General features: G+C 41.5%; 3 protein-coding genes across 5 annotated transcripts in view; 1 reads left to right on the top strand and 2 right to left on the bottom strand.

Moving 5' to 3' along the window:
- The first annotated feature begins 9,154 nt into the window (after positions 1-9,154).
- On the top strand, positions 9,155-9,700 carry LOC139284452 (dual specificity protein phosphatase 18). Its single transcript, XM_070904728.1, has one exon. It carries the CDS (start codon positions 9,155-9,157, stop codon positions 9,698-9,700), a length of 546 nt encoding a protein of 181 aa, XP_070760829.1.
- A 737-nt stretch (positions 9,701-10,437) lies between these two features.
- On the bottom strand, positions 10,438-15,903 carry tgoln2 (trans-golgi network protein 2). The gene is made up of 4 exons (XM_070905172.1): positions 15,739-15,903; positions 13,114-14,330; positions 12,488-12,571; positions 10,438-12,395 (listed from the first exon to the last, which is right to left on the bottom strand). The coding sequence occupies exons 1-4, from the start codon at positions 15,791-15,793 to the stop codon at positions 12,390-12,392; spliced, it is 1,362 nt and encodes a 453-aa protein (XP_070761273.1). The 5' UTR covers positions 15,794-15,903; the 3' UTR covers positions 10,438-12,389.
- Positions 15,904-19,826: 3,923 nt separating this feature from the next.
- Positions 19,827-25,751, bottom strand: part of tcf7l1b (transcription factor 7 like 1b) — a 32,148-nt gene continuing 26,223 nt past the window's right edge. The window contains exons 5-12 of one of the 3 annotated variants that reach the window (XM_070905170.1): positions 25,308-25,443; positions 24,634-24,736; positions 24,020-24,103; positions 22,054-22,197; positions 21,757-21,919; positions 21,537-21,644; positions 21,345-21,396; positions 19,827-20,749 (exon numbers count right to left, since the gene is read on the bottom strand). In XM_070905170.1, the coding sequence (XP_070761271.1) occupies positions 20,265-20,749; positions 21,345-21,396; positions 21,537-21,644; positions 21,757-21,919; positions 22,054-22,197; positions 24,020-24,103; positions 24,634-24,736; positions 25,308-25,443 (1,275 nt within the window). In that variant the 3' untranslated portion in view covers positions 19,827-20,264. Of the gene's footprint in view, positions 20,813-21,344; positions 21,397-21,536; positions 21,645-21,756; positions 21,920-22,053; positions 22,198-24,019; positions 24,104-24,633; positions 24,737-25,307; positions 25,444-25,751 lie in introns of all 3 variants that reach the window. The other 2 variants (XM_070905168.1, XM_070905171.1) reach the window with 2 other exon arrangements.

Below are 25,751 nucleotides of genomic sequence, written 5' to 3'. Positions count from 1 at the left end.
TGGAGTGGAAGGAAATTAGTTTGATTTGTGCCTCTCACTGGAACAATTTCTAACTTCCACAGCATGCAATGGAAAAGCAGTCCGATGGCAATTGCATTACACACATCTGCCATACATGAGAGAAATCTTACACACATAAAAGGAAACAAGACATTCCTTCAATCCAGGAGATACATTTATAAAGCTGTGCATGTCTTGGGTACTGTGACTTCTGTTTAAAGTTGAAAAGAATTTACTGTGCATATTTGACAAGAAAATACACTTTTACAGTGACGGATGCTAATGTTACTACTGGCAACCAAGTGTGTCCCACCTTTATTTTGAAAGACGCCTATTGTAATTCTTTAAGGAAACAGTCCATGCTAAACGTGTGGTGTGAATCAGAAATACGCAGTTTTAAACATATTACAGTAAATATGCAGTGAATCATCCAAATAAATAGCAAATAAATAATTGAAATCATGAGATCATTGCACCATTGTAAACATTTGTCCAGTTGCTGCAAATAAAAGCAGAACATCCAACAAGCTTGTGGAAGAGCTCACACTGCACCAAAACACATCCAATCCTCTAACCTGATGAGCTGCTGCCCCCTGCTGTAACACTGCAATCATGAAAATCTTGAAATCCTCCCATCGACGTGTGGCAGCATGTAGCAGGACAGCACTGTTGTTTTAGAGAGTTTATATGTATTAACTCGGAGGTGACACATGGTGATCCAGCTGCATCACCTGTAAACATGAATAAGTCTTAAATACATTTTTAAAATACAAACTTTTACAGCTTTGAAGCTAAAAAACAACTCTGAAAATGTTATTGATGAATTGCACAGGTTTTGAGGATTCTTCAGTTCATTTCTATTAAATTAAATGGATACTGCAGGACTCTGCATGTGTTGAACGTGCTGCGGCAGCAATCATGCGTCAGTGTGATTACAGCAATCAAGAGAGTAAAGATGTTATTTAGGTTAATGGTACCCCTGGAGTTGGCACTCTATATCACCATAGAAATAAAATACCTTGTAATTTCCTGTCTGGGTGCATAAAACCTGGACAGGACCTGGATGGGATCTTTTGTAGTAGGCTGCAATTTTCCATGTAAATATTCAAGAAAAGAGACGAAACAATAAAAACATGTTTTATTTTTATGCGTAAATTGTTTATTACAAATGTATGAAGTAAAGACAACTGATAAATTCGCAATAAAGTACAAAAATAATATCATGTTTCCATGATGCATGATACTTCCACACATCCGTGTTCAATAGGTATCCTGGTGCTCAGCTGTAGGCTGAAACAGTTATAGTGGATACATTTGGTTGAAACTGCTCTACGGAATACAATCTGCATTGGTATGTTGAATAATAGTTTCAGAGAACAAAATCAGGCGGTCACTCATCCAGTTTGCTTACATTTGCACACATATACGCATAGTGTACACACACATACACACACACTCTTCTGTGCTCTCTCTCTCTCTATCTCACACACACACACACACACACACACACACACACACACACACAGACAAGCAACTTTCAATCACATCAGAAACTCTTAAAAACTGAATTCTGTTAGTACATTCACTAAGTGATGCAACTCCTCAAAATCGGGGTGCTTCACTAATTGCGCCACACAGCACAACGTTAGTGATTTTAGTTAGTTCTTGTTAGATGATTAGTTTATTAGTGGGTTAGTTTGTTAGTTTGCAGGGAGCTAATGAAAGCTCTTTGGTTAGTCTCTGTTAATTTAACTTTAGGAGATGTTAGTAGCTTGTTGACAGAACAAAACTCTTTGTAAGGACTTCTGTTGAGCATATCACTGACACGGTTAGAGCTATAGGACTTAGTACTTAGTAGGACTGCCTAAAAAGCGTGAACTCGTGGTACTAGAAGATGTTTTGGATAAAAGCTTCGATGTAACGTCATTAAATAAACATCAGTAGTACCACAAGGCACGCTTTGATGTAATTAAAGATTAACAAAGAGACGGAATAATTAGATTCCAGAAATCAGGATTGAAAGAACAGAGATGTTAGTAGGAGCAACAGGTGGAGCTTTACAGCCTCACCAGTGTTAGTATCAACACCATAATAAGTTAGTAGTGGAGTTGAGGTTTGCTTGGCTTGCGTCTTCATGTGGTGACAACAAGCCAGACACTCACCTGTGAAGGTTGACCACACAGTGCACAGGCAGAGACAGATAGGTGGTCTCTGAAGGTGTGAATTGAGCCTGTGAAGCACGGTTACATCATGCGGAATCAGATCATAATTGGTTCTGGGAGGATTCTTCTAAAGTATGTGGTCAACCCAGTTTGGTATCAGCAGCTGTTTCTGCTCCTCTTTTTATCGAGTGGTTAATAACATTTCCCTTCCCAAGTCCTGAAACCCTTCTCGACGTGCTCACTTTAACAGTTTTCATTGATTTCCTTCTTTAATAATCAATCTGAGTTGGTCATTTCTAGAAGAAGGATTTCAGGACCGTGAGAGAGGGAGTGTGTGCATCAGACTGCGGGCATAAAGCAGAGGGTTAGAACAAGGCCAGCCATCAGCATTCACAGTACAGGTTAGTAATCATCTGTTAGCAGACATTAGTATTGTTAGATATTAGTGGGATACTGTTAGTAGAATCCAGACCTGGGTAAAAAGCTATTTGCACATAATTATTAGCATTTGCTGTAATTTGCTTAAGTATCAGATGATGGGGCTGTAGGCATCATTACAGTTTAATTAATGCTAGAAGGCATCATTTAGAAAACTACACACCATTAATTTCAAGCGACATTCTTGTGATTATCTAAATCGCAAGAATCCCCACCTAACTGGTACTTCAATGAGGTCGAAACAAATGCTAAGAATCACTTGTAAATATTTTTTTATCCCTTCTCTGGTACATCCAGTGGCTAAAAGAAGAGCTCCAGGCATTTCAGAACTTTGCAGCTGTGTGAAAATCACAGAAAAAGCAGCTAGTAGCTTCAGGACCATAACAAATGTCTGTTTGGTCAGACAGACATGATACACATGCACACATACAGGAGGAAACACACACACACACACACACACAAGTAGAGCACATGCACACAAACACATGCACTCACGCAGACACACACCCACACGTCCACACACTACAGTAAATATATACAGAGTACTTATTGTTCATTAAAAATAGTTGGTATCAAGACAACCAAAGAACATACTGTGTGAATTACACATTGTCAAAATGTGAGAAAACGAGTCACTCTCTCACACTTAGAATATCAGAGCTTTCCAGTTCTGGATCTGGCTCAGATACATGTTAGCTATGGTGAGTTATCGCACACACAGGGCAGCATTGTTAAAACACCACTTCCAGTGACTTTAAAGTGTCTTTTACAGGGAGAAGTGACCAGCATGTTGGACAGAGTAACCAAGGTAACAGAGAGAAGAGGTCACAGCAGCTGAAATAAACAGGTGTGAGAGGTGTTTGATGGCTGCAGCGTCAGTGTTTTTGATCAGCCAAAAAAAAAAAAGAAGCGTGGGGGTGGATGAAGCTATTAGTGTTACTCACAGCCAGGAGAATACACACATTTGAGAGAGACTGGGAAAAACACTGCAGCAAATTATTTTAGGCTCAAAACACCACCCGTGAAATACCTTCCTGCTAAATCTGATCATGCAGTGGTGGCATTTTGAACTCTTCACTGACAAACAAAAGCAGCAGAAGTCGTCTCTCAGTGGGCAAACACTTGGACACTTGGATCCTCTCCCTCTGAAGGTAAACACAGCAGTGATGGCATCAGTCACTGCAGGAGAAATGACATGACAGCTGTTACAGTCAAGCAGGAAATGAAAAGGAAGAAACACAGAAGTGAATAAGGACGTGATTTTCTGCTTGCTATCACCACAAACTCATTCCTGTTGGCCTTTTTTACATGGCATGCTTTTAAAGACACACTTTTTTCCAGGTCTAACAAACATATTTTTTCCCATGATAATCCTGCATAATGTTGAATAATGAATCTGAAAGGCTGACTGTGCTAATCTGATTTGGTCATGGTCGTCACTTTCAGGTGGGTTTATCTCCCCTCTTAACCACAATCCTGGAAAGGATAGTAGCATATAGAGGAAAATACAGCAGCCGTTTAACACATAACTAATCTCCCATGTTCTATCTGTTCCCCATTTATCTGCAGCCAGCACCCAGGCTTAACACACACACACACACACACACACACACACAGGGCCACATCCAGTATGTGGGCAAAAGCAAGATAGAAAAATTGACTCTGCAGTTTATATTCATCTGCACCTATATAACAAGTCATAGTGTAGAGTGTAAAGTGAATATGAGGGAAATAAAAGTCACCGTGGTGTAAATCTACTGACAGATCCTGTACCAGTCTGTGAGGCGGCGCAGTAGAAGGCGATGGAGCGATGCCACTCGTGAGGTCCAGTGCGAGCCCCGATCTGCTCTTTCATCGGTGTAACTGGAGAGGAACACACAACACAAAGCAGCAGAAAAGTGGGACGCAACCCAACTGTCCTCCCATGATACCCAAGGGATTACTTGTTCTTTCGTTTTTTTACTGTTTTTCCTTACTGCTTGTTATGTAGACACACATGAGACTGAAATACACCCACTGCTAAAAGATATAAGTCACTTGAGATAGGCCTCATTGATATCAGTTATCTAACTGACTGAGTAATGCTATTAAATTCATCCATCTGATATTGAGCGCCAGTGAAAATGATCCTCCCTCATGATGTTTTGGTAAAGATAATCCAGCCTGTACACATAACCTGTCCTGCTGTTGGCTCCCATTTGGATCCTCCCAGTGTCCTGACTGGTGACATGTCAGCAGCTCTGTAGGTGAATCCAGTGCAAAGTCCATGCAACGCTGACCACAAGGCTACCTAAAAAGATAAAAGGGTGTGGAACATTTTACAGTTGATCGTAAATATTTATATGTTACAGTAGATGTTTTGCATTTATTGGCCCACTTGCCTTGTACTCACCTAAAAACTAAAGAAATACATACAATCAGAATCTTAGTCCAAAACTAAGGCTTGAGTTAAACAGACATTTCTGTTGGCCGAGCAGTGCAAAAACACAGTATAGTGGCTGCAGCTCATGCTATAGATACAGTCCATCTGCAGATGAAAGACGACACTGTATGTACTTTAACACTGCCTACAGCAACATATTGTCCGAGAAACCTTGATTCTAATCTGACATGTGCCCACCACAAATAGCTTTTCTATAAATAAGGACATTTTAATATTCATATACCCTGCAAGGATGTCAGATTGAGGAGAGACAAGGTGTAGGCCCTCCTCTGCAGGAAATTAAATGACTCAGTGTTCATCTAATCTGACAGCAGATAAACCCAATTCAACCACGGTGTTGAATAGTAATAATAGCAACTATAACATTTTTTTTTTTTCCTACCAGTGATCTCCAGGTTCCACATGCACCTGCCCCGCAGCGTCAAACGGTGCGAACACAGCACATATTCTTCTTCTTCTTCTTCTTCTTCTTCTTCTTCTTCTTTGTCCATGTTGAGGGCGAGCTGGCTAACCGGCAAACACACGCCGTGTGTGTGTTCAGATATTATGCCTGCAGTGAAAGGCTGGTCACCCCCCCCCCCCCCCCCACTGGACCTACACGCTACGCACTTTAACACTACAACACGAGCGTCGTCTACATGGCTGCCGAGCCGAGACAAGCAGATGTGGGAGTGCCAACAACAGCTGCGCACTGACGGGAGTCCGGTCCGGGGGAAAAACAGGATAAAGTGGAGACGGAAGCCCCGGGACAAAGAAAATGGATGGGAGGAATTAAAGAGAACAGCGACGTCTTTGACTAAGCAGGACTGCACAGAGCTGAATTAATCAGTGGTCTCGGTCTCCAGCTGCTGCCACAGGTTTATGGTCTTTTGTATGCGCGCCCTTCATCCACCATCTGTGTTTCCTGGGCAACCGAGGACTGCCTGCAGGCGCCACCGGCTAATACACAGCAACCACCTCAAACCACAAAACACTACAGTGTTCTGCTATCACTTACACACTGTCACGTCAACTAATGTTGCTGACTGACGATTTCTCCACACACATTTGTTACACGCCTATTTGTCCGCTTCTCGTTTGTTTCGGCAGCACAAGAATAAACAGTAACGCCGTCAATATGCACCTGTGCTATGAGGATGAATTCAGGGTTTACATTAATGTCAGTGGTTATTATAAACTTGTCTTAAACTTTATGTAATTATTTCAAGTTCCGCGCCTGGACGTTCATATTGTAATGTATATGTTAAATCTTAGCATTTCATTATGACTTTGATATTCCTGTGATATTTCTGTAATTGTGGTTTCATGTCTGATTTTATTTACACAAGTGAAATAGATTAAATAATAATAATAATAATAATACATCTATTTCTACTTACTAACAGAAAAGGCCTTTGTGCTTATGAGATTAAACATTGCGCATGCATCACACAGTATTTAATAGATTACAACAATTATTCTTAGATCCTTTCCACCTGTTGGGTAAAACTGCTTGGCCTAAGGCCGGCGCCAGAGGAAAGGCTACAGTTAAAATCAAAAGGGTTTATTTTCTGCTGAGTATGAAATTGTTCATGGTGCACCTTTGGGTGCTACGAGGTGCAGATGATTCCACGATATACTGCTAAATTATGGAAACAAACCCTCAAAATGAGCTCAACCAGCTCCATACTGCTCACATGGTGGCACTGCTTCTTTTACTTAAGTACAGGATCTGAACACTGACAACCAATGTAGCTTTTGATCATATTTTTTCTCATTCAGTGTATTTTGCTCTTGTCATTCTTTGGGAATACCACTCATCGAAATGGTCTTGATGCCATATTGAGTGTTTGACACATTAGTCTTCTACATGTGGTCGTAAAATGATTAAACCAAATGTTTATTTACATGAGCATAAAGAATGCTTCAGCTGTAAGTTTCTGCATGTTGTGTTGACTGAATGACCCCCACTGACTCCATGTTGTCGCCTTCACATGTTGACCTGCTTCTCGGTCACCGCTCGCAGATGAAAAGAAGAAATCAGAGGGCTTTGGGTGCGAAAGAGCGACATACTGTGCGGCCACACAAGTCGCTAGCGTGTGAATTTAATCACATCACAGGACATGGCCCTCCAGGTTCTAAAGACTGAGGATAGCATGCAAAAAAGGTGGATCATTTATTGCTTTTTTTTTGCCTTGGTCACATTGTGTTTATTAAATGCATGCTGTGTCACTTAACGTATATAATTTCCCCTCTTTTCTCCACAGACCAAAATGCCGGACGTTGTGAGCATTCTTGACCCAGTCGAGAAGAACTTGGTTCCGTTTTTGGACGAGTTTGGACACAAACTGTCTAGCTTGTCTAGCTTTCGAAGCGTTTGACAGGAGTCTTTTTCAACTGTTCAGGGACGGACACTGGAAGCCACTGTCTCTCAGTGAGATACGGCCAATTGCACAGCAGGTAAAGACTGTGTGACTTTGAACAATCTATCAACACGTAATAACAACACACTTAGCCAGCTGAGTAAGAAGTTAGATATTTAAAACTGTGTACAAACATACACAAAACTGTACTTCTTCTTGATCTGTACTAACCTGCAGCCTGGTCAATGGTATATTTAATCGTCCACATTTCCTCCTTTGTCTCGGCAGTTGTTGACAGCCTTTGACGCCCTGAGGGGCATTGGTGTCGTTCCCTCGGACCTGAAGCCAGAAAACATAATGCAGGCAAACCAGCTGGACGAGCCCTTCAGAGTGAAACTAATAGATTTCGGCGTGTCCTTCACTACCTCAGAAGTGACACGTCAGATGACGATTCAGCCTCTGGATTACAGGTAGATTCAATCTGCAGTGCACATCTTTTAGCATGTTTGTAGTTGAGTGTTTAAGATGGAGATGATCTAACACAGGTTGTGTCAACCTTCAGTACACAAGCTGAATTTGACAATGTATTTAACAGCTCTTGTGATTCTTGTGTGCTACATACAAAGCATCTCCAAGGCCATAGACATGTGGGGTCTTGGCTGTGTGCTCCCCTTCTTGTACGAGTACCAAACGATAAGAAACCAAATATATCTAGATTTAAATGCACAGACTGTCACATTCTGCCCCAGACATACATGTCCAAACCCAACAGGGCACTTGATGTAGGTTGTCACTCTACATCAAGACATCATGTCATGTAGATGTGATTCTTTATATTCTCTCTCCAGATGAGAGGCATTGTTGAAGCCAGCTAACCACCTCCTCTGTGCTGGCAACAGCACCCACAAATACTTCAAGGTGAACCGGCACTGGGACAACCCCAAATGGCTGAAGGTATTTTAACCTTGTTCTGCTTCTCCCAGTTTACATTATTTTGTCTCCCAATTAGACTTTTAAATTATTTTAAATGGTTATCACACCGTATCTGACTTATGTATTTCCTGCCCATAGACCCCAAGGGAGCACCAGCTTGACACCAGCATTGCACCTAAAAGAAGAGAGAGGTCTTTTGAAAGGCTGGATGGCCTGATAACAGTAAGTGGTCGATTTCATGAGTAAAGAAAGAATTAATACCAAGTTAAGAGACAGGAAACACATCAAATCTACTTTGTTTCAAATCCAGCTCTCACTCAACTACTGGTCTGATTTCTATTACATTTGCTCTGGAAAGTGATGTCTCCTCCAGAGGATGAAAGTCTTATTTTTTTGCTAGACAATTTTAGTCATCATAGCGTTTCCTAAGACAAAAAAAAAAAAACACATTAAAATGAATTGGGGTGATAGTGGCAGCTAGATTTGTTTTTCATTTAATTGTTTAAATATCAAGATAGTTATTTACTATATTATAAATGAAGTACTTAAATTGTAATTTTCTACACATACAACAGAAATAAAAAAAATACAGGAATAAACTATGAATGTTTTAGTTTGTAAACATAATGAGTAAGAAAATGAAATCAACTGTCCTGTGTTATGTCTACTTCCTGAAAACCCCATCCAGCAGGGGGCGACAGCGTGTGCGCTCACACATATTTGGCCTTCCTGAGTTGCCTTACAACCGGCTGTCACTCATTGTGGTGGCTCACCGACTGCTATTTGCAGTAATTTGATGAGACAACTTTGTTGCGGCGGCAACTTTCACGCAGTTCATGCGTCACTCGGAACCCGCAGGTCTCTCGGGCCTGTGCCGAGTCACCGACCATCTTTATCTCAGTAATGGCAGAGCGGCCAATGATTCCTCCCAGGTGACTCGGTGCGAGATAAGCTGCATTGTGAACGTTACTGAGACCAAGAGCAGCTACCCTCCTCCTCCCGGGGTGGAGTACATCCACATCCCGGTCTCTGACACCCCGGCGTCTCCTCTCGGCGATCACTTCGACGAGGTGGCAGATAAAGTGCAGGTAGCTGCAGAGCGCGGGGGCCGCACTTTGGTGCACTGCAACGCCGGCGTGAGCCGCTCCGCCGCCCTGTGCATGGCCTATCTGATGAAGCACCGAGGGGCGACTCTCCTGGAGGCCCACAGGTGGGTCAAGACCAGCAGACCCATGGTGAGGCCGAATGGGGGCTTCTGGAAGCAGCTCATCCGGTATGAGATGGAGCTTCGCGGGTGCAACTCTGTCCAAATGGTCTCCTCCTCCATGGGAGAGATACCAGACATTTATGAGGAGGAGGCCAGAAATATGATGCCACTGTGACGAGGAGGCCGCTGCACTGCTTTGCCCATACAATGAAGAACAAGGAAGGGCATTTATATAGGCCTGCTGTTGTGTGCAGCATACCTACAGTGGTAAAGTGCTGTTTGTGTTACACGCAAAGACATAAAAGCTTAATGTGCTCCCTGAGTTAATATGGGCTTTATACTTCTACTCCACATTTTACCATTTGAGCTTGTGAGAAAAAAAATGAAGCCAGTGGTTACCAACCTCTTTTAGCTTGTCTAGTTATCTAGTTGGGGCCCCTTGTCACATTGTTGTGAGTCTATGAGTTGTTAACATTTTCACGACCGACTTATTACCACTCTGGATTTCTGGGATGGTTTCAAAGAGGTACTCTGATTAATCGTGGGCCCCTTTTGGAGGGGGCCTGGCCCCTAGGTTGAATCAACCTACCTAACTCAAACAAAGTAGATAAACTAGCTCCACCTAGACCAGCTACAACACAATGCTGCTTACACATTGTTGCATCAGTATAAAATATTATAGTATTAATTATATAAATGTATTATAAAGATATATCAGCCATGGTTGCCGTGTTTCTGCATAATGAGTCCTTTTCATTTTGATACTTCAGGGAAATTTTACTGATAGTACTTTGTAGGATTTTAAATGCTGGACTTTTTACCTTGTTCTGTCTGTTCCTTTATTTAAATAAAGGACCTAAGTACTTTTTCTATCACTGATCATAAGTGAAGGCACTCAAGGAATCAAACTCGTTTGAGACTAGAAAGTACAAAAACCTTTTATTTTAGACTTCATTGGTTCAGCACACACTCATTTGTGCAATCATACATTTGAAGGGCAGCAGGATGGACAGCCATTCCTAACAAAATGAAATAAATATCTTATACTTTTTTTATAGCTATATGCTCATTTCAGCCAGGCTGTAGGAAAGAATGGCTCGTGACGTTGTCTTAATAATTCTGGTGCTTATGTGACCCATGGAGAGAGCCATGTGTTGTAAACAAATGTGATTATGAAAATGCTGAATTTTTTTTTTCAGATTTCACAATAAAAATATTTTTGGAACATAATATGGAATTTCTGCCAAGATGCAATTCAATATAGCATCAATTAAGGAAACTGGCACAATACAAGAATCACATTGAATCACAGTAAAATCATTCACAATTTGGCACAAGTCTGTCATCTCGGAACATAAACACACACATCTACTCTGGAGGAAAGATTTAAACTAATGCTTTAGTGGTCAACCTATCTCCAGAGACATTATTTTTTCCAATAGTGCACTCCAAACAGTCAAACAATGCAGCTGTTGGCCAATATCTTAGTGTTTAGGTTAAAACAATCAACATTTCAGACTAGAGCTTCAATGCAAAGCAACAAGTGGCACAAGTTGGAGGTGTTCATCCAAAAAAGGAATAACAAGTCACAGAGGGGTTGGGCAGCCATACAGTAACCAGACTGACAGTTTCCAGACAACCAACATCTGAAAAACGCCAGTCATGCCACACATATTGTTTTGCATTAATATCCAGTCTGGATTCAAAAAAAAAAAAAAGAGGCATTTACATGTGTACCCAACACCCAGACAGCAGTTAAAACATGTGGTGTTTAGTTGCAGTTTAAAAGGACTAGTTCAACATAATGGGAAATATGCTTGTTCCCTTTCTTGCCAAGATTTAGATGAGAAGATTGACACCGCTTAGCTGATTAGCTTAGCATAAATGTTCTCACCCAGGAAATAGTCCAACACATAACCTCTCTAAAACCGCAACATGTCTTTTTTTTTTTTTACAGCTTTTGTATGAGAGAAAGAGATGTAACGTGTTCATTAGTGGGCTCTAAAGGTGCTGGAGACGGATTTTGTTTCCTTTGGACAGAGCCAGGATAACCCCTGTTAACAGTCCTTATGCTAGGCTATGCTAACCAGCAGCTGGCTGTAGCCTTAATGATATATTTACCGGAAAGATATGAGTGATGTTAATCTTCTCAGCAAGAAAACAAACATATTTTCCAAAATGCTACACTATGTCTTTAAGCACAGACTTAATCTGTTTAGCCTGTTAAAGTCTCAGCCTTTAAGAAGATGAAGTGGGCGAGCACTGTGCTAGCATCTCATTTGGAAAATAATGGCTGCTATTACATTCATCTGGCCAACACCATATGGTTAAGAACACAAGCAGAAATCCCATTGTGATACTTTTCTACATCTATATGGACTCTCGATACATTTTATCTAATAGACATTTAAAACAACCTCAAAGAAATAGTACACAGTCAGTATTTTACAAAGATTCAGATGGCTTACTTTGGTACACAGTGCAATCACTAATGTACTGTACACACAAGTCTGGAATCCAAACCGCTCAAATTTTCACCTGCTACTGAAATATCCTGAGTCCGGACCTTAGTCAGGTCAAATTACAAGATTGCCTTAAAGGTGGAAAAACAACACAAGTGCAAAAACAGCATGCTTATTTTGCCCTCACTGCATTTCACTAATTCCCTCAATAAGGCAACAGTGTCATCTGCATAGTCATACAATAAGCATCTAAAAGGTACAAAATAGAAGTATGTCCATTTAACACAAGGTGAAATCGATGCAGAGTACACCAGGGAAATATGTATCCATTCGCCCACGTCTCACACAATCCCCAGTATATTCAGCCACTCGAGGCAATGGCTTCAAGAGAGTAACTTCAGATCACATCTAAAAGAAAATGGAGAGAGATAAAAACGTAATGATACTGTATTTTAATTTTTCTTTTTTAAAAGAAGGGGTGTATTTCTTCAACAACTTACATGCTGTTCCAGCTTCTGGTACTCTGTAGATTTAGGTCGACGAGTGGATCTGGATCTCTTTCCTTCCAAAGCAAAGGCAATTATCTGGGGAAAGAAAAAAAGAGAGAAAGATATAAGTTTTCAACTGACTTAGCTCTGTTGTATGAAGCCTGATCTACAAAACTAATATATAATTCAACTAGGAACCTATGATAGGGCCATGAGACATCACAGAGGATTATTCTTTCTGTGTGCTCCATTAAGCACCACACCATACTGGTGCTTTAACTAACAAAAGCTGCTTTTCAGCACCTCAAAGAAATAATTGGACTTTTTGGGAAACGTATTCGTTTTCTTGCCGAGAGTTAGAAGAGAGAGTTATACCACTCTTATATCGGTATGGTAATTATGAAGCTACCTCCAGCAGCAAGTTAGCTTAGCCTAGCTTAGCATAAAGACTAGAAACAGGACAAAACAGCTAGATTTGCTCTGTGGGTTTCAAAAACTTCTATTTCCACCTTCATGTTGCAACAAGACTGCACAGAACAAAATGGTTGACATTTGCCCCTCAAATCTGGGTCAGTGGAAACACAGGAAGTATGCTTCATAGAGGTCTGAGTGGGAACAGAGCAAATGAGGCCAAGTACCTTGCGCTTATTGTGGTAAGCGATATAAAGCGCTGCCACCAGCACAGCTGTGGAGACAAGGTAGGCGAAGAAATGACTGCTTTCTGTTTCATCCTTTATACCAGATGGGTCATACTGACTTTGATCTCCTGTTTCACCATTCCTGGCATCCTTTCCTTCCGGCTTTTCCTCATTGGCTTCATTCAATTCTGGTTTTTCCTCAGTGGCGCTGTCTCCTGGATTTTCCTTATTGTCATTGTCTCCCTCTGGCTTTTCCGCATTGTCTTCCGTTCCTTTGGGCTTGTTTTCCTCGTCTGTCCCTCCTGGGTTTTCCGCATTGTCGTCCGTTCCTTTGGGCTTGTTTTCCTCGTCTGTCCCTCCTGGGTTTTCCGCATTGTCGTCCGTTCCTTTGGGCTTGTTTTCCTCGTCTGTCCCTCCTGGGTTTCCCGCATTGTCGTCCGTTCCTTTGGGCTTGTTTTCCTCGTCTGTCCCTCCTGGGTTTTCCGCATTGTCGTCCGTTCCTTTGGGCTTGTTTTCCTCGTCTGTCCCTCCTGGGTTTTCCACATTGTCGTCCGTTCCTTTGGGCTTGTTTTCCTCGTCTGTCCCTCCTGGGTTTTCCGCATTGTCGTCCGTTCCTTTGGGCTTGTTTTCCTCCTCTGTCCCTCCTGGGTTTTCCGCATTGTCGTCCGTTCCTTTGGGCTTGTTCTCCTCGTCTGTCCCTCCTGACGCTGCAGGTTTCATTACATTTTTATTTGCAGGAGTCTTCGGCTGCTCTTCTATGCCGGTTGTCTGCTTGTGCAAACCAGACACCTGCCCCTGAACGTTTGACGCTTTGTTGTTTTCATCCGCATGCTCCTCTTCCTGACTTTGTGTCTGTCCTTGCCCTTGCTCAGTGTTGTCTGGTTTCTTTGTTTTGTCTGCTTGTGCTACCTCGCCCATTCCCCCCTGATGGTTCTTGGATTCTTCAGCTGGTGTTTGGGGATTGGACTGATCTGGTACTGGCTTAGTTTCACTTGCAGACTTTTCATTAGTAGTCTCTGCTTGTTCAGGCTTGTTTTCTGCTGTTTTGTCAGAAATGTGTACTGCTGCATTAGTAAGAACTAACTTTTGGTTCTTCCCAACTCCACTGGATCCTTCGTTTGATTTGTCATTGCCTTTTGACTGATCTGGCTTGCTTTGCTCCTTATTGGTTGAAACCGTGTTCCCATTGAGCCCCTGAGGTTTTTGAGCTGGAGCCCCTGTAAATAAGAAAAAAAAACTTAGTTTTAGCCAGCAGAACACAGAGCATGGTGACAATAACAGAAAAACCAGAGAATATAGTGCCAGCTAATAATAAAATCCATGAATGCTGCTTTTATGAATCTCTGAATTCTGCATTGGTGACGCAGACACATCTGCTTGCTTGTCCACATTACTTTTCATTAGCTTGATTAAATTAGCCGAGATGATTTCATTACATAATTAGATTATATGCTGTAAAAAGCATAATATAAAGGCCATAATATTAAGGTTAAGGAGGCAGCCTCCACGCACTGGAAAACGACTTAGAGGCATGATAACTAGCTTGTTGTGTAGGCTGAACAAGAACCAATTTTCAGTCTTTGGTGACACATGACGAAGATGGCTGGTAGTGTCGTATTGGACTGTTTTATTTTCTTTTTCGTATTATCCTTTTGGCATTTTCAATACCCTTATTGGACAGCGACAGTAGAAAGACGACAGGCAGGGGAGGAGGAGAGAGAGATGACATGCAACAAATGTGAAATGATGAAATAACATGCAACAAGGCTCCTCGCCTGGACACAAACCGGCGACATTACGGATCGTGGCTGGTTCATCGTCATTTGATATGTGGAAATTTGGCCCTGTTTCAAATTCTAGTTTTAGAGGCTTTATTGTTTAAGTGCAGATTTGTGATTACTCAAATTGTCGCAAACTAATTGCCACAATAAAAAAAGGTGATGCCAGGTTGAGTTTGAGGATAAGGGTGCTGGCTGTCTGGGCGATTAATAAAGCTGCTATATATAGTGCGCTGCACTTCATGGGAACTTGGAGACGACGGGGTTCATAAACAGTAACTTACCCAGAGTCTCAGGCTTTCTAACGAACAGATAAATCCGGCCGCTTAGATACTAGCCAGCAGGGTGCGAAATTAACTTGTTTTTGTCCACCGGCCAAATGACTAGTCAATGTTCAGGTTTTACCGGCCACTCAACAGATTAACAGCACTTGGCTGGCGCTAATGTTGTGTCCTGCTAGCCAGTACACGTATCACTGTTTTTGTTGTGTATGTAGTTTTGTGACAGAAACTACAACTAAAGCGAATACACTGCCCCACCTAACTTGTTTGCGGTCCATAATATCGGTTTATTTCGCACAAAACGGATTCATGCACAAAAGTAGAGCCTATTTTGATTTTTCGGTGCCGTCTAATAATAGCGGGGACATGTATATTTCCAATGTTTCTGACACTGAAACTGACCTCTGCGATTAGTTCCTCTTCTCTCAGTTCAAACAAGTGACACGTTGTAATACGAAGGTCGACAATTAGCTTAATTGGCTAATAGGGATTATTAAGGAGGCAAACATTTCTCGGAAACGTCTGAAGGAGACATTCGTAGAGAAACGATAGAAAACTGCACTCACCTCTGACCAGGCAGCAACACAGACAGACTGTGAGCAGCAGGACAGCCGTCCTCATTGTGTCCACACAGCAATGAAAACACAACCCAAATCTAGTGAATCTGTCTCCGCTGGGCTCACGCCAGGATCCGCGTTAACAAATGCAGATCGGCAGTTTGGCGTGTTGGAGGTTTTGACATGTCCGGTCCCTGCTTCCGTGTACAAACCAGCCTGCTCTTCTTCTGCAGGTGGAAACACAGAGATAGACTTTAGTGTCACCTAGAGGTTGAACGCTGCTATAACAGCGCTATGTTTTCTAAGCCAGTGATGTCGGCTGGTTCATACTGGGAGATCACTCGATTTGGTTATATTTGCCAGCAGTGGTGGAAAGTAACTAAGTACTTTTACTCAAGTACTCTACTTAAGTACAAGTTTGAGGTACTAGTACTCTGGTTACTAGTTCACAATCAGAATCAGAAACTATTTATTGCCAAGTAACATACATTACAAGGAATTTGCCGTGGTCTGATGGTGCTACATTTTTTTTTAACATATAACATATAATCTGACAGACAACAAGCATGTAAAAATATAAAGGTAAAAGAATAAGATAAGATAAATAACAAACAGTGTTACTTTTCAAGTTAAGATTTTACCTTTAAAAGAAACATTCTTTTCTTCTTTCCTTCCCTATTAATCATCTCACGACAACTCAGATTTATTTTATCTGACCCTTTGGAGGAACCACTGAACTAAACTACCAAACGTCACTGTATAAGGCAGTAAGAACTAGCTCCACTGACTGCTTCTTGCACATTGATTCATCAGTATTAATAATCTAATTTGCAGAGAGAATAATGGGATAAATTGGTAAATCTAGTGTTGAGGGAAATAAGATGTTCATATTTACTGGAAAACAAAATTAAATCTTCTACAATAAAAAGAAATTTCAAAATTTGGTGGTTAAATATACATTTGTCCAGATTTCAACAGATTGAAGTTGAAATTTAATACTGATGTAACTGTATCTCAAACTAACAAACACAAGTTTAAATTTTCAAGTTTCAGTCAGTCACTTTTTTGGGGGGGCTTTGCACATTTCCTTCACACTTATCTTCACATGTCTTTATATATACATTTTTTTTGAGGAACAACAAGCATCACAGAGTAAAACAATGCATGTTTGCACATTTGAGCCAGTTGACTTGAGCTCTTTGTGTCTGTTAATCTTGGTAAAGACAGACCTTCAGCGGGAGGAGCAGACTTGACTGTCATGGCTGCATTATTTCGTTTTATATAAATGGCACGTGTGGAAACGAATGGGAGATTAAATATTCAGATACAGATGCTGCTGCATGTGAGTACTGTATGTCAACTGACCTGAACTTGTAAAGGTAAATGTTATATCTATTATTATACATTCTTTCTAATGATCCGCCACAGAAGGAGTGGAGAAGATAACGTGTTATTACTGCCACCCACAGGTTAGGTGCTGACATGATGGGGCTATTCACTCCACATGAGGTGGTTGTGTCTGTATCTGACCTTATCAGCAGATGGCAGTATTGATATGTAGAGCAATTAAAACAAAATGTGATAAAAGCACATCAGGACAACAGATTACTTGTTCGTGTGATTGTGGAGGTTTGCAAAAGCCCATTAGTTACGCTATAATAACTTTTCTGGGTAAGAAATAGTATTTATTGTAGAGAGTAAAATACTATTAAGTAAAATGATTAACATAAAGTCACTAAACTATACAGCTGCACAACACACATAATATGTAACAATATTTCAGGGATTACAATTGAAGGTGTGTGGTAGAGATGAGATAATCATCAAAATGTTAATTGGAGGTGTTTTACATCTCAGCTGGGTGTGGGGGACCTGTGGGTTCTTGTAATGAATATGTCTTAATTGTGGCAGGCTATTTGACATTTGAAAAGTCCGATGATCCCCCTCATTCTTGACACTCATTTGCATTTCCATCTTTAAGGTCAAATGGGTATGAATAATACATTAAGGAGGTTGTTAAGCTCACAGCCAGCCATACCTATCTCCACAAAGGCACCAGCTGAGTCTTGCTAAGCCCAGTGAATGTTACAGAAACAATCAATTAATAACACTTTGAGAAACCACATGTGAAGTGAACACAGCATCCTGTTATTAATGGGAATATAAGGTCATGAGTCAATAGAAGATATAGGATCAGTTTCTACTTCCTCATGTGAAGAACACAATGATATGAAATTATCAGGGTCAGCCCTTGCTGTTGTTGTGTGTATTTAGACTCTGCTGCTGTTGGCTGTGTGATTTTTATTTGTGTGTTGCATTTACATTTTTTTTTTTTTTTTTTACGGTTTTAGTGACTTCTCAAATGACAGTTCTCGGTGCAATATTACGCGCGTGCACTATCAAAGGGTTAACCTGGAATAAATTCAAGATCAAAGGAAGGCCCAAAAAAGAACCTTGGCAAGAGATTGGAAGAATTTAATGAGCAAAAATTAACATGTATTAAATCTGACCTCGTGCTTACATGGCAGATGTTGAGAGGAGCAGCAACCAGATACGTTATTAGAGATAAACAGTGGCGTATTACATTTTGAGTGGAGCATGGGAATTTCATGACAACGTACCCTTTATTCCATTTCAAATAGATATTTTGTTTAAAACTGAGCAAAAATGCCCATGCTTTAAAATCCCACTTGCTCATGTGTTATGTATTAAGTTTTATTGATGAAATTTTGTTGCTATAGTCACGTCTTAATAGATTTCATGGGATTTCCTTCAATATAATAAAAATTAAATACAGACAAAAATAAGCAGGCACAGTATTAGTATTAAATGTATTTAATAAAAGAACAACAGAGTGTAACCAACACATTTGAAGTCATTTACTTGGGGACTGAGTCTCATAATAAGGGCACTGTCTTAGGAGAATTGAACATTGCACTGGATATATGGCCTTGAGGAGACATTTTTTGCTGGCTGTTTTGACAACTCATTACCTGTAATTTAACTGACGGATCGGTGAAGTGGCTCAGAGTAGGCAGCCGTGGCACCAGAGACTGTGGTTTGTGCCTGGAATGATGTAAGATAGAACGGCAAACAAGCAAAGATTTATTATGGCTAATGATTGCTTAAAACATAGCGGGGGAGACTTGACAGTTGGGGGTGGGGGGGGGGGGGGGCAAACGGAAACACATCCTCAGACCACCTGTCTGTAGTTTTAGACGCCTGTTTGAAAGAGAGGCAATTTTGTTTGTGACATTTGATTCTGTCACTGACAATAAACATTAAATTGATAATAAATAATGTCTGCTCAGTAAATCTCTGTACAAACAGATATTTCTGACAATTGCATTATTGTGGCATCTAAAATCAAGCAGTCGGTGGACTCGTCCAGGCCGGTCCCCCCCCTGCTCCGACATAATTGGTCCATCCCTGGCACGACTCCTCATCTCCAAAGCCACCAAAAACTGTAACCTACCTTGTGTATTTTTCGCTAATTGAAATGCCTAATGAGGTCCCAAGGGCTCCATCCCATTACCTCTGAGTTAATTAAAGCCTAAGCAGCGTGCCAAACGGTGAATAAAGATGCAGTAAAAGTGTAAGAGGGACAGGGAACCCGAGCAGGGTTCGGTGCGCTGGGATGGGGCTGACCTGCTTTTTCTGTCATTGTTGTGGGATGCTATACTCCGTGAAGGAGCAGATGTCTATTATTTTTTTATTTGTATTTATTTTGGGCTTCACATTTTGTTACCCTGGTTCAGGCACTCATTTTCTAGTGTGGTTAGCCTAATTCTGCTTTATTAAACATTAAACTTCTTGCCACCATAAGCCAGGTTTTTATGAAAATGTTCCCTGTTTAGAGCTAAAGACAAAATAAATGACAGGTGTGTTATGGACTTTTATTCAATTTCAGTGTGGCTGTAATAAAATTATACAGCTCATTAAATCTACATTCTCAACACCTACAAAAGGCAGTTATCAACTTGTTATGCACTGTGGTCACTACTATGAGAATATTAATCCAAACCACATTACCTTGTTAAAGAAACCTCTCTTTATTAAACGACAAAAACAGGCTGATAGAACGTGAAAAGACAAGAGGAGACATTTCTTTTAAGAAACAATTTCAAATGTTTATTTAACATGTCAAAGAAGGGGCACACACTCGTGAATTGAAAAGGGGGCTGCAATTATTGGCCAGTACTATGACTTAAACTTAATACTAACATTAATCAGGTTTTGGCTAAAAAGAAAACATGTTTTTGTTCCTTTTTGTTTTTATAAAGAAACTTTATGTACATTGGTTCTTTTATACAAGAGGTTCATTGGATAAATGCATCAAAAAGAAACCAGTTCTGCAGTAAACTTTACAAAAAATACATTTTGTTTTCATTCAGAGATGTCGAAAAGGAGACAGTCAAATATTGACCAATAATATTTCTTCCTTTTCATTATTTAGAAAAAAAGTTGCTCTAATACCTATTTAAAAGAAAAGCAATATACAGCACAATAAATGGGAGAAAATTGCCTTTGCGGATTCATTCAGTTGGTTTGGTAACCAAGGAGAGGGGCTGTGACTGGAACAGGGCATGATGGGAGTGAAGGGCTGCCTGATGGAAAGGGGAAGGGGGGGAGAGCATGGAGTGGTGCAGAGAGGTGAAGGGGATTGGCCGGGTGAGGATGGGTGTGGTCGAGTGGCTACCTGAAGTACCAATTGGGATGGAGATGGAGGGTTGGGAGGAGGAAGAGGAGGAGGAGGAGGAGGAAGAAGAAGAGGAGGAGGATCCAGAAGCCTTCCCAGGTAGGGAGAAGTGGTGGTGCATGCGTCCCTCCGGTTTGGTGGTGAGCGATAGCGGCTGGGCCTGCTCGGAGTGAGTGGCGGCGGGAGCAGCCGGGGAGGCCAAGGCTGCAGAGGGAGTGGCTGGCGAGTCCAGCATGCTGCCGTGGGACGACGCAGGGCTGTCACACATCTTCTCCGAGGGCAGGTACTGCACGCACTGCTTCTTGCTTCTTATCGAGAAGTCTGGGGAAAACAAAGGAGCAAGTGAAGAAGCTGAATTATGGATCTGCTGCTGGCTTCGAAAATCTGGTTCATGTCTCTCAATGCTGTCGGTGACAGAAGTGAACGCGTGATTATTAAAACAGTGAAGATGATGGCGGGGAAAGCTCGCAGACACGACATGTTCAAATCAACTTGGAAACACATTTACGACAGGGAGGGTGAAACAGGATGTTAAACATGTCCAGATGGTATGCATTTATGATGCAAGAAAAAACCAACATGACACACTACATTGAAATGTGCACTGGGGTGTGGAAAGCTCTCTTATTTTGGGCAAATTACAGTGGTCGTTGAGTTGCACAACAGCAGACATACCTGCCATTATTAGCACTGAACCTCATAAGCTGCTTGTCAAAGCATAGAAGCAGGGAAAGAAGTTAGTAAGTGTTAGTGAAGAAAAGAATCCGTGCAAAAAAGGGTAGATAAAAATAATAGAACAAAGGTTTGCAAGAAACATAAAGCCCTCACTTTTAGTCTCTTTAGAAAGTTTTTCTTTCTTATTCCAGTTTGTGAAGAAAAAACAAATACAGGTGGTCGAGAAGAAAAGGCCTCTTACCTTCTGGTTTTGAGTCGGGTTTATTGTCTCTCTTCCTCTTTTTCCGCTTGCCCTGCACAGATAAAACAATGTCATTCAAAAGAACAAAAGTGTGATCACTGTAATTAAGTGATACAGTCATATTTGACGGAGCCCAGTGAGTTAAAAGGGTGTTTTTCTCACTGCCACCACTCATTAATATGTGCTACTCACGTAGTTATCCCGTGCTGACCATCCTGGATAGAGCTGGGAGTGGAGTTGCCTCTCTTTTCTGGCCAGCTCATAGTATTTGGCTTGTTCCTCTCTTGACAGGGAATGCCACTGTGGACAAAGACGATGAAGATATCAAAGGATGGCTAAACACACACACACACACACACACACATATATATAGTTATAAACTCACATGCACATCTGTGTCTGTGCTACTTACCCGTCTTCCAAGGATCTGGTTGATGGCAGCGCTCTCTTTCAGAGTGCACTCTGCCACTACTTTGGCTCTCATCTCCTTCATATACAGCATGAAAGCATTCAGAGGTTTCTTGATATGAGGCCTCTTGTCCTCTTCTTTCTTGGGAGGAACGGGGGATTTCCTGCTAATCCGAAACATTAAAAAGACCATGAACAGTGGTGAGGTACTGGTGAATTATAGCAAACAAGGGGAAATATTGTGCAGTTTTTGCAGTATTGTGATTTTGATGCAGTTAAAAGATATTTTAATTGTTCTTACGCATGCATCGAGGGGCTGATGTTGTCACCGTTGGGCTCCTGTTTGATAGCCGGGGAGACGATGGCCGGATGGGGAATGCCAGTCTGGTGGAGGCCGTGCGGGGGCGGGGTCACCATGTGAGGGGAGAAACGGCTGGACACCAAGCTGAGAAGGCAAAGGAGGCAACATTTTAACAGTCAGGTTTAACAGCCAACCTCTGTTAACCTGACGAGAAAAAGGCTGACCTAACTTGGCACACGAGTGCTCTGCCTTACCCTCCAACTGAAATTGACTGTGCCTACTGCGTCTGTCTAGACTAAATTCATACACACAATGAGAAATGCTTGCTTTTTGTTCAAATAAAGACTTTTTTCAAAAGCCCCTTTATTCAGCAATGGCTGGAGAAAAGTGGAGTGTGTTGTTACCATGGTGACAGCATGGCCATGACACCTGAAACCACTTTCCTTACCATGTTCCAGACCATGGAGAGCGTTCTGACAGCCGTCCACACAGAACACCTTTACAAAGTGTCTCTCTCAATTTCCAATTGTTAATACAATGGAGCATTGTAATGCACAATGGGGAAAATTAATCTCCATATCCCTCTATCACACACTCTGGTTAATGTTAGGCTGGAAAAATTCCTCTATTTTAACTCTTTTAACATGTCACACAGACTGTCATGAGAGACAATGCACAATATAGCCTTGTATTCGCATGAGGTGAGTCCAGAGTCATCAGCTTTGCCTTGTGATACACAACCCAGAGTTAACTTATATACAGAGGCTTTTCTAACCTTGTTGCAAATGCTCACACAGGAAGGTCCTCATTCAATATTCATCATCTGACTAAATATAAAATATGAGTACAAAAGTCAATGTTTAAATACATGAAAATATCTGTACTTAAGAACTGATATATTGCTTTATTTTTTCTTTGAAACACTTAATAATTCCTCCTGTTTAAACAAGTAGGAGCCATATCATTCCCTTGGCAATGAACCTATACTGACTACATCTGTAAACATCCCACTTAGTCCCTGATGAATAACTCAATTCTGCTCCAAGTGATGGCATGCAGTCAACCTTTAGAACATAATGCTCCCATTAGCATTCATGTCATGCAGTTGTTGTTGTTGTTGCCATAAGATTATATTCTTACTTTAATTATGGCTTGCTTAATTTTTACTCCATCAGCACAATTAAAGTTATATCTCATTGAGTCTGATTAACAAATAATATGTTATTATTGTCAGTAAAATATTACACGTTATGAGCTTCACTCATTTAAATAGTATGAAAACTTCTGTGAGGTATGTTCTGATTGTTGTGAGTCCACCTCAGGATGGAGCTACACATGCTATTGATCGCAGAGACTCTTCTGAATATTTCCTCTCATGCTAACACCGGAAGGCTCGCTACAAATCTTTCCAATTTTGAAAGAAGGTGAGAGAGTTAAGTCTGATGGGACGTGTAGGTTCAGATGAGCTTTGATTTGTCCTAATCGATTCCCAGCCCTTTCATCTCAACGGTGTGTGAGTGTGTGTGTGTGTGTGTGTGCGTGTTGTGGAGAGGCTCAGAACATTGGCCTGACCACAGAAGTTTAGCTCTGAGAGAAAAGACCGGAGAAGAGTACTGAATGCCAATAATGCGTTCAGTCTATTTAAGAAGCTGAACTTGTCTGTGATCGACTTAGACCTCACATCCCTCTGTAGTCCTGACAACGCTGCCTGTCCGTGATCTCGCAATGTTTGTCAGAGGTGGAAAGTATGCTATTCAAAATAACATTTCTGCTATTCCTGAAAAATGTTGAACAATGCAAACGATTGGAGTTTAAAACTGTACACCAGCCATTTCTTTTACCCCGTGTTTAAACAGGCTGGCAAAGAAAGCATGGGAAATGTGATTACAGCATGTCATGGAAGCAGCAGATATTAGATGTCTCCCCTTTGGGAGGGTGGGGGTGTTGCTGAACTTGATCCACTCACCTGGACATGGATGCATTCATTGCTAGCGCTGGATAGGGGTGACGGAATCCCCCCGCAGGGATGGAGTACATGGGCTGGCCCTGCCTGAGAGACAGAGGGAGACAGAGGGAGACAGAGTGAGCGAGGGCTCCAGTGTGAGGTGGATCAAACACAGCTGACAGCTAACCCACCAGCATTAATCCTCTACTCATCAACTCAAATCCCCCGCTTGTGGAACAGCACCGTTGCAATTGATTACGAGAGCCGTAGCAAAACCCATAAATGTTCATAAATTCCTCCTGGTAAAGTCAAATGTTTTCATTTATTATTGTTCGGATGTGCTGCACCTGCACTTAGACACCAGAGCATAAAAATCATAAATAAAAACTGCAAAAATGTTGTCCCTTTCACATTCTTCCTCTTGCTTCTTGACTTGAACTTGATCAAAAAATGTGTTGTGCTTTCATAAATCTCAACTCACCACAAGTGGTTGGTTGACGTTAGCCACGAAACCAACAAAGTTAATTGGCTAACATCAGTGCTTTAAGCTGTGGTGTGATAACATGCACGTTTTATAACTGTTCAGAACAAAACACATCTGGCTGTGCGGACAGCTGGAAATAAAAGTAACTTACTGTGGCATGAGCCAGCCCAGAGGGTGAGCGATGGAGCCAACAGCACCAGGAGACAGGGGATAGTATGGAGAGAGCTCCGACGGGTGAGGCGTCCGAGGAATACCTGCAGGGGCCAGAGACAGAAGAAACCAGCGTTTAAAATGCAGCACATACCTGCTGAGGTGACATGCTATTTTCATAAAGGAGCTATTTAGAACACCACCCTTGATACTAAAATCTATCTTTTGAGTGTAGGTTTGAGAGGTAGCTGTTTAAAGTCTGTGGTTTCATCCTTCACAGAGTACAGCAGCTGCTGTGAATTCACTTTGCAGATTCCGACAGCAATCAGTTTTCAAGGTGGAAAAATGGTAACAAAATGTCAATAGAAACCTGCTCAGTACATTCCAAACAGAAACAGTTTTGCCAATATGTGTCTAAACACACTGTTTCCTTTCCCAACTTCATGACCCTGTTAGGCTCATTAGCATGCGTTGGTTTGTTTGTGCACATTAGAGCGCCTGCCTCCTGGTTTCTGTGGATGCTTCAATACTTTTTCCCCCACTGTGACAAGTGGCTGACTAAAGCCACTGAGCTCCTTAAAAGACAAAACTACAATGTTTACAGCCACCTTTCAAGACATTTCACGATTTCAAGTTGAATATCACCTCAATCAATGTACATCCACGAGGCTTTACCTGTCTTTGGGTCGAGGATCTCTGGGGAGAGGTGTGATGGCGGCGTGCCGGGGGAGAAGTGTTCATTGCTGTATGTGATGAGGGGCGTCAGTGGGTGGACATGGTGAGCATGCTGCACCACGGGGACTTTATTGGACTGTTGATGAAGAAAAAAACACAGGAGAAGAACAGAAAGAAATGAGCAGGAGGAGACCAATGTGCAACCAAGTGTCTGACACATTACATTCAAAACAGAGTGAATGCAAAGTAATCCATCAAAGCTACTATGCTCGCAGCTGAAATGTTTTATTACCCCAAACTGTACACATGTGCATGCTTTCTGTTGCACCTAGCTCAAAAGAAATGCATGGAGAAAATAGGCCACCATGTGTGAATGCCCTCCATGGTAAACATCACAGTCTGTGCGTGTGACCGGCCCTGTGATGCAATCTGGACCAGCACCAA

Source organism: Enoplosus armatus, chromosome 4 (genome assembly GCF_043641665.1).
Source record: "Enoplosus armatus isolate fEnoArm2 chromosome 4, fEnoArm2.hap1, whole genome shotgun sequence".
Classification (NCBI taxonomy): Eukaryota; Metazoa; Chordata; class Actinopteri; order Centrarchiformes; family Enoplosidae; genus Enoplosus; species Enoplosus armatus.
The sequence above is the reverse complement of the archived record's forward strand: the minus strand, read 5'-3'. Positions and strand labels throughout refer to the sequence as shown.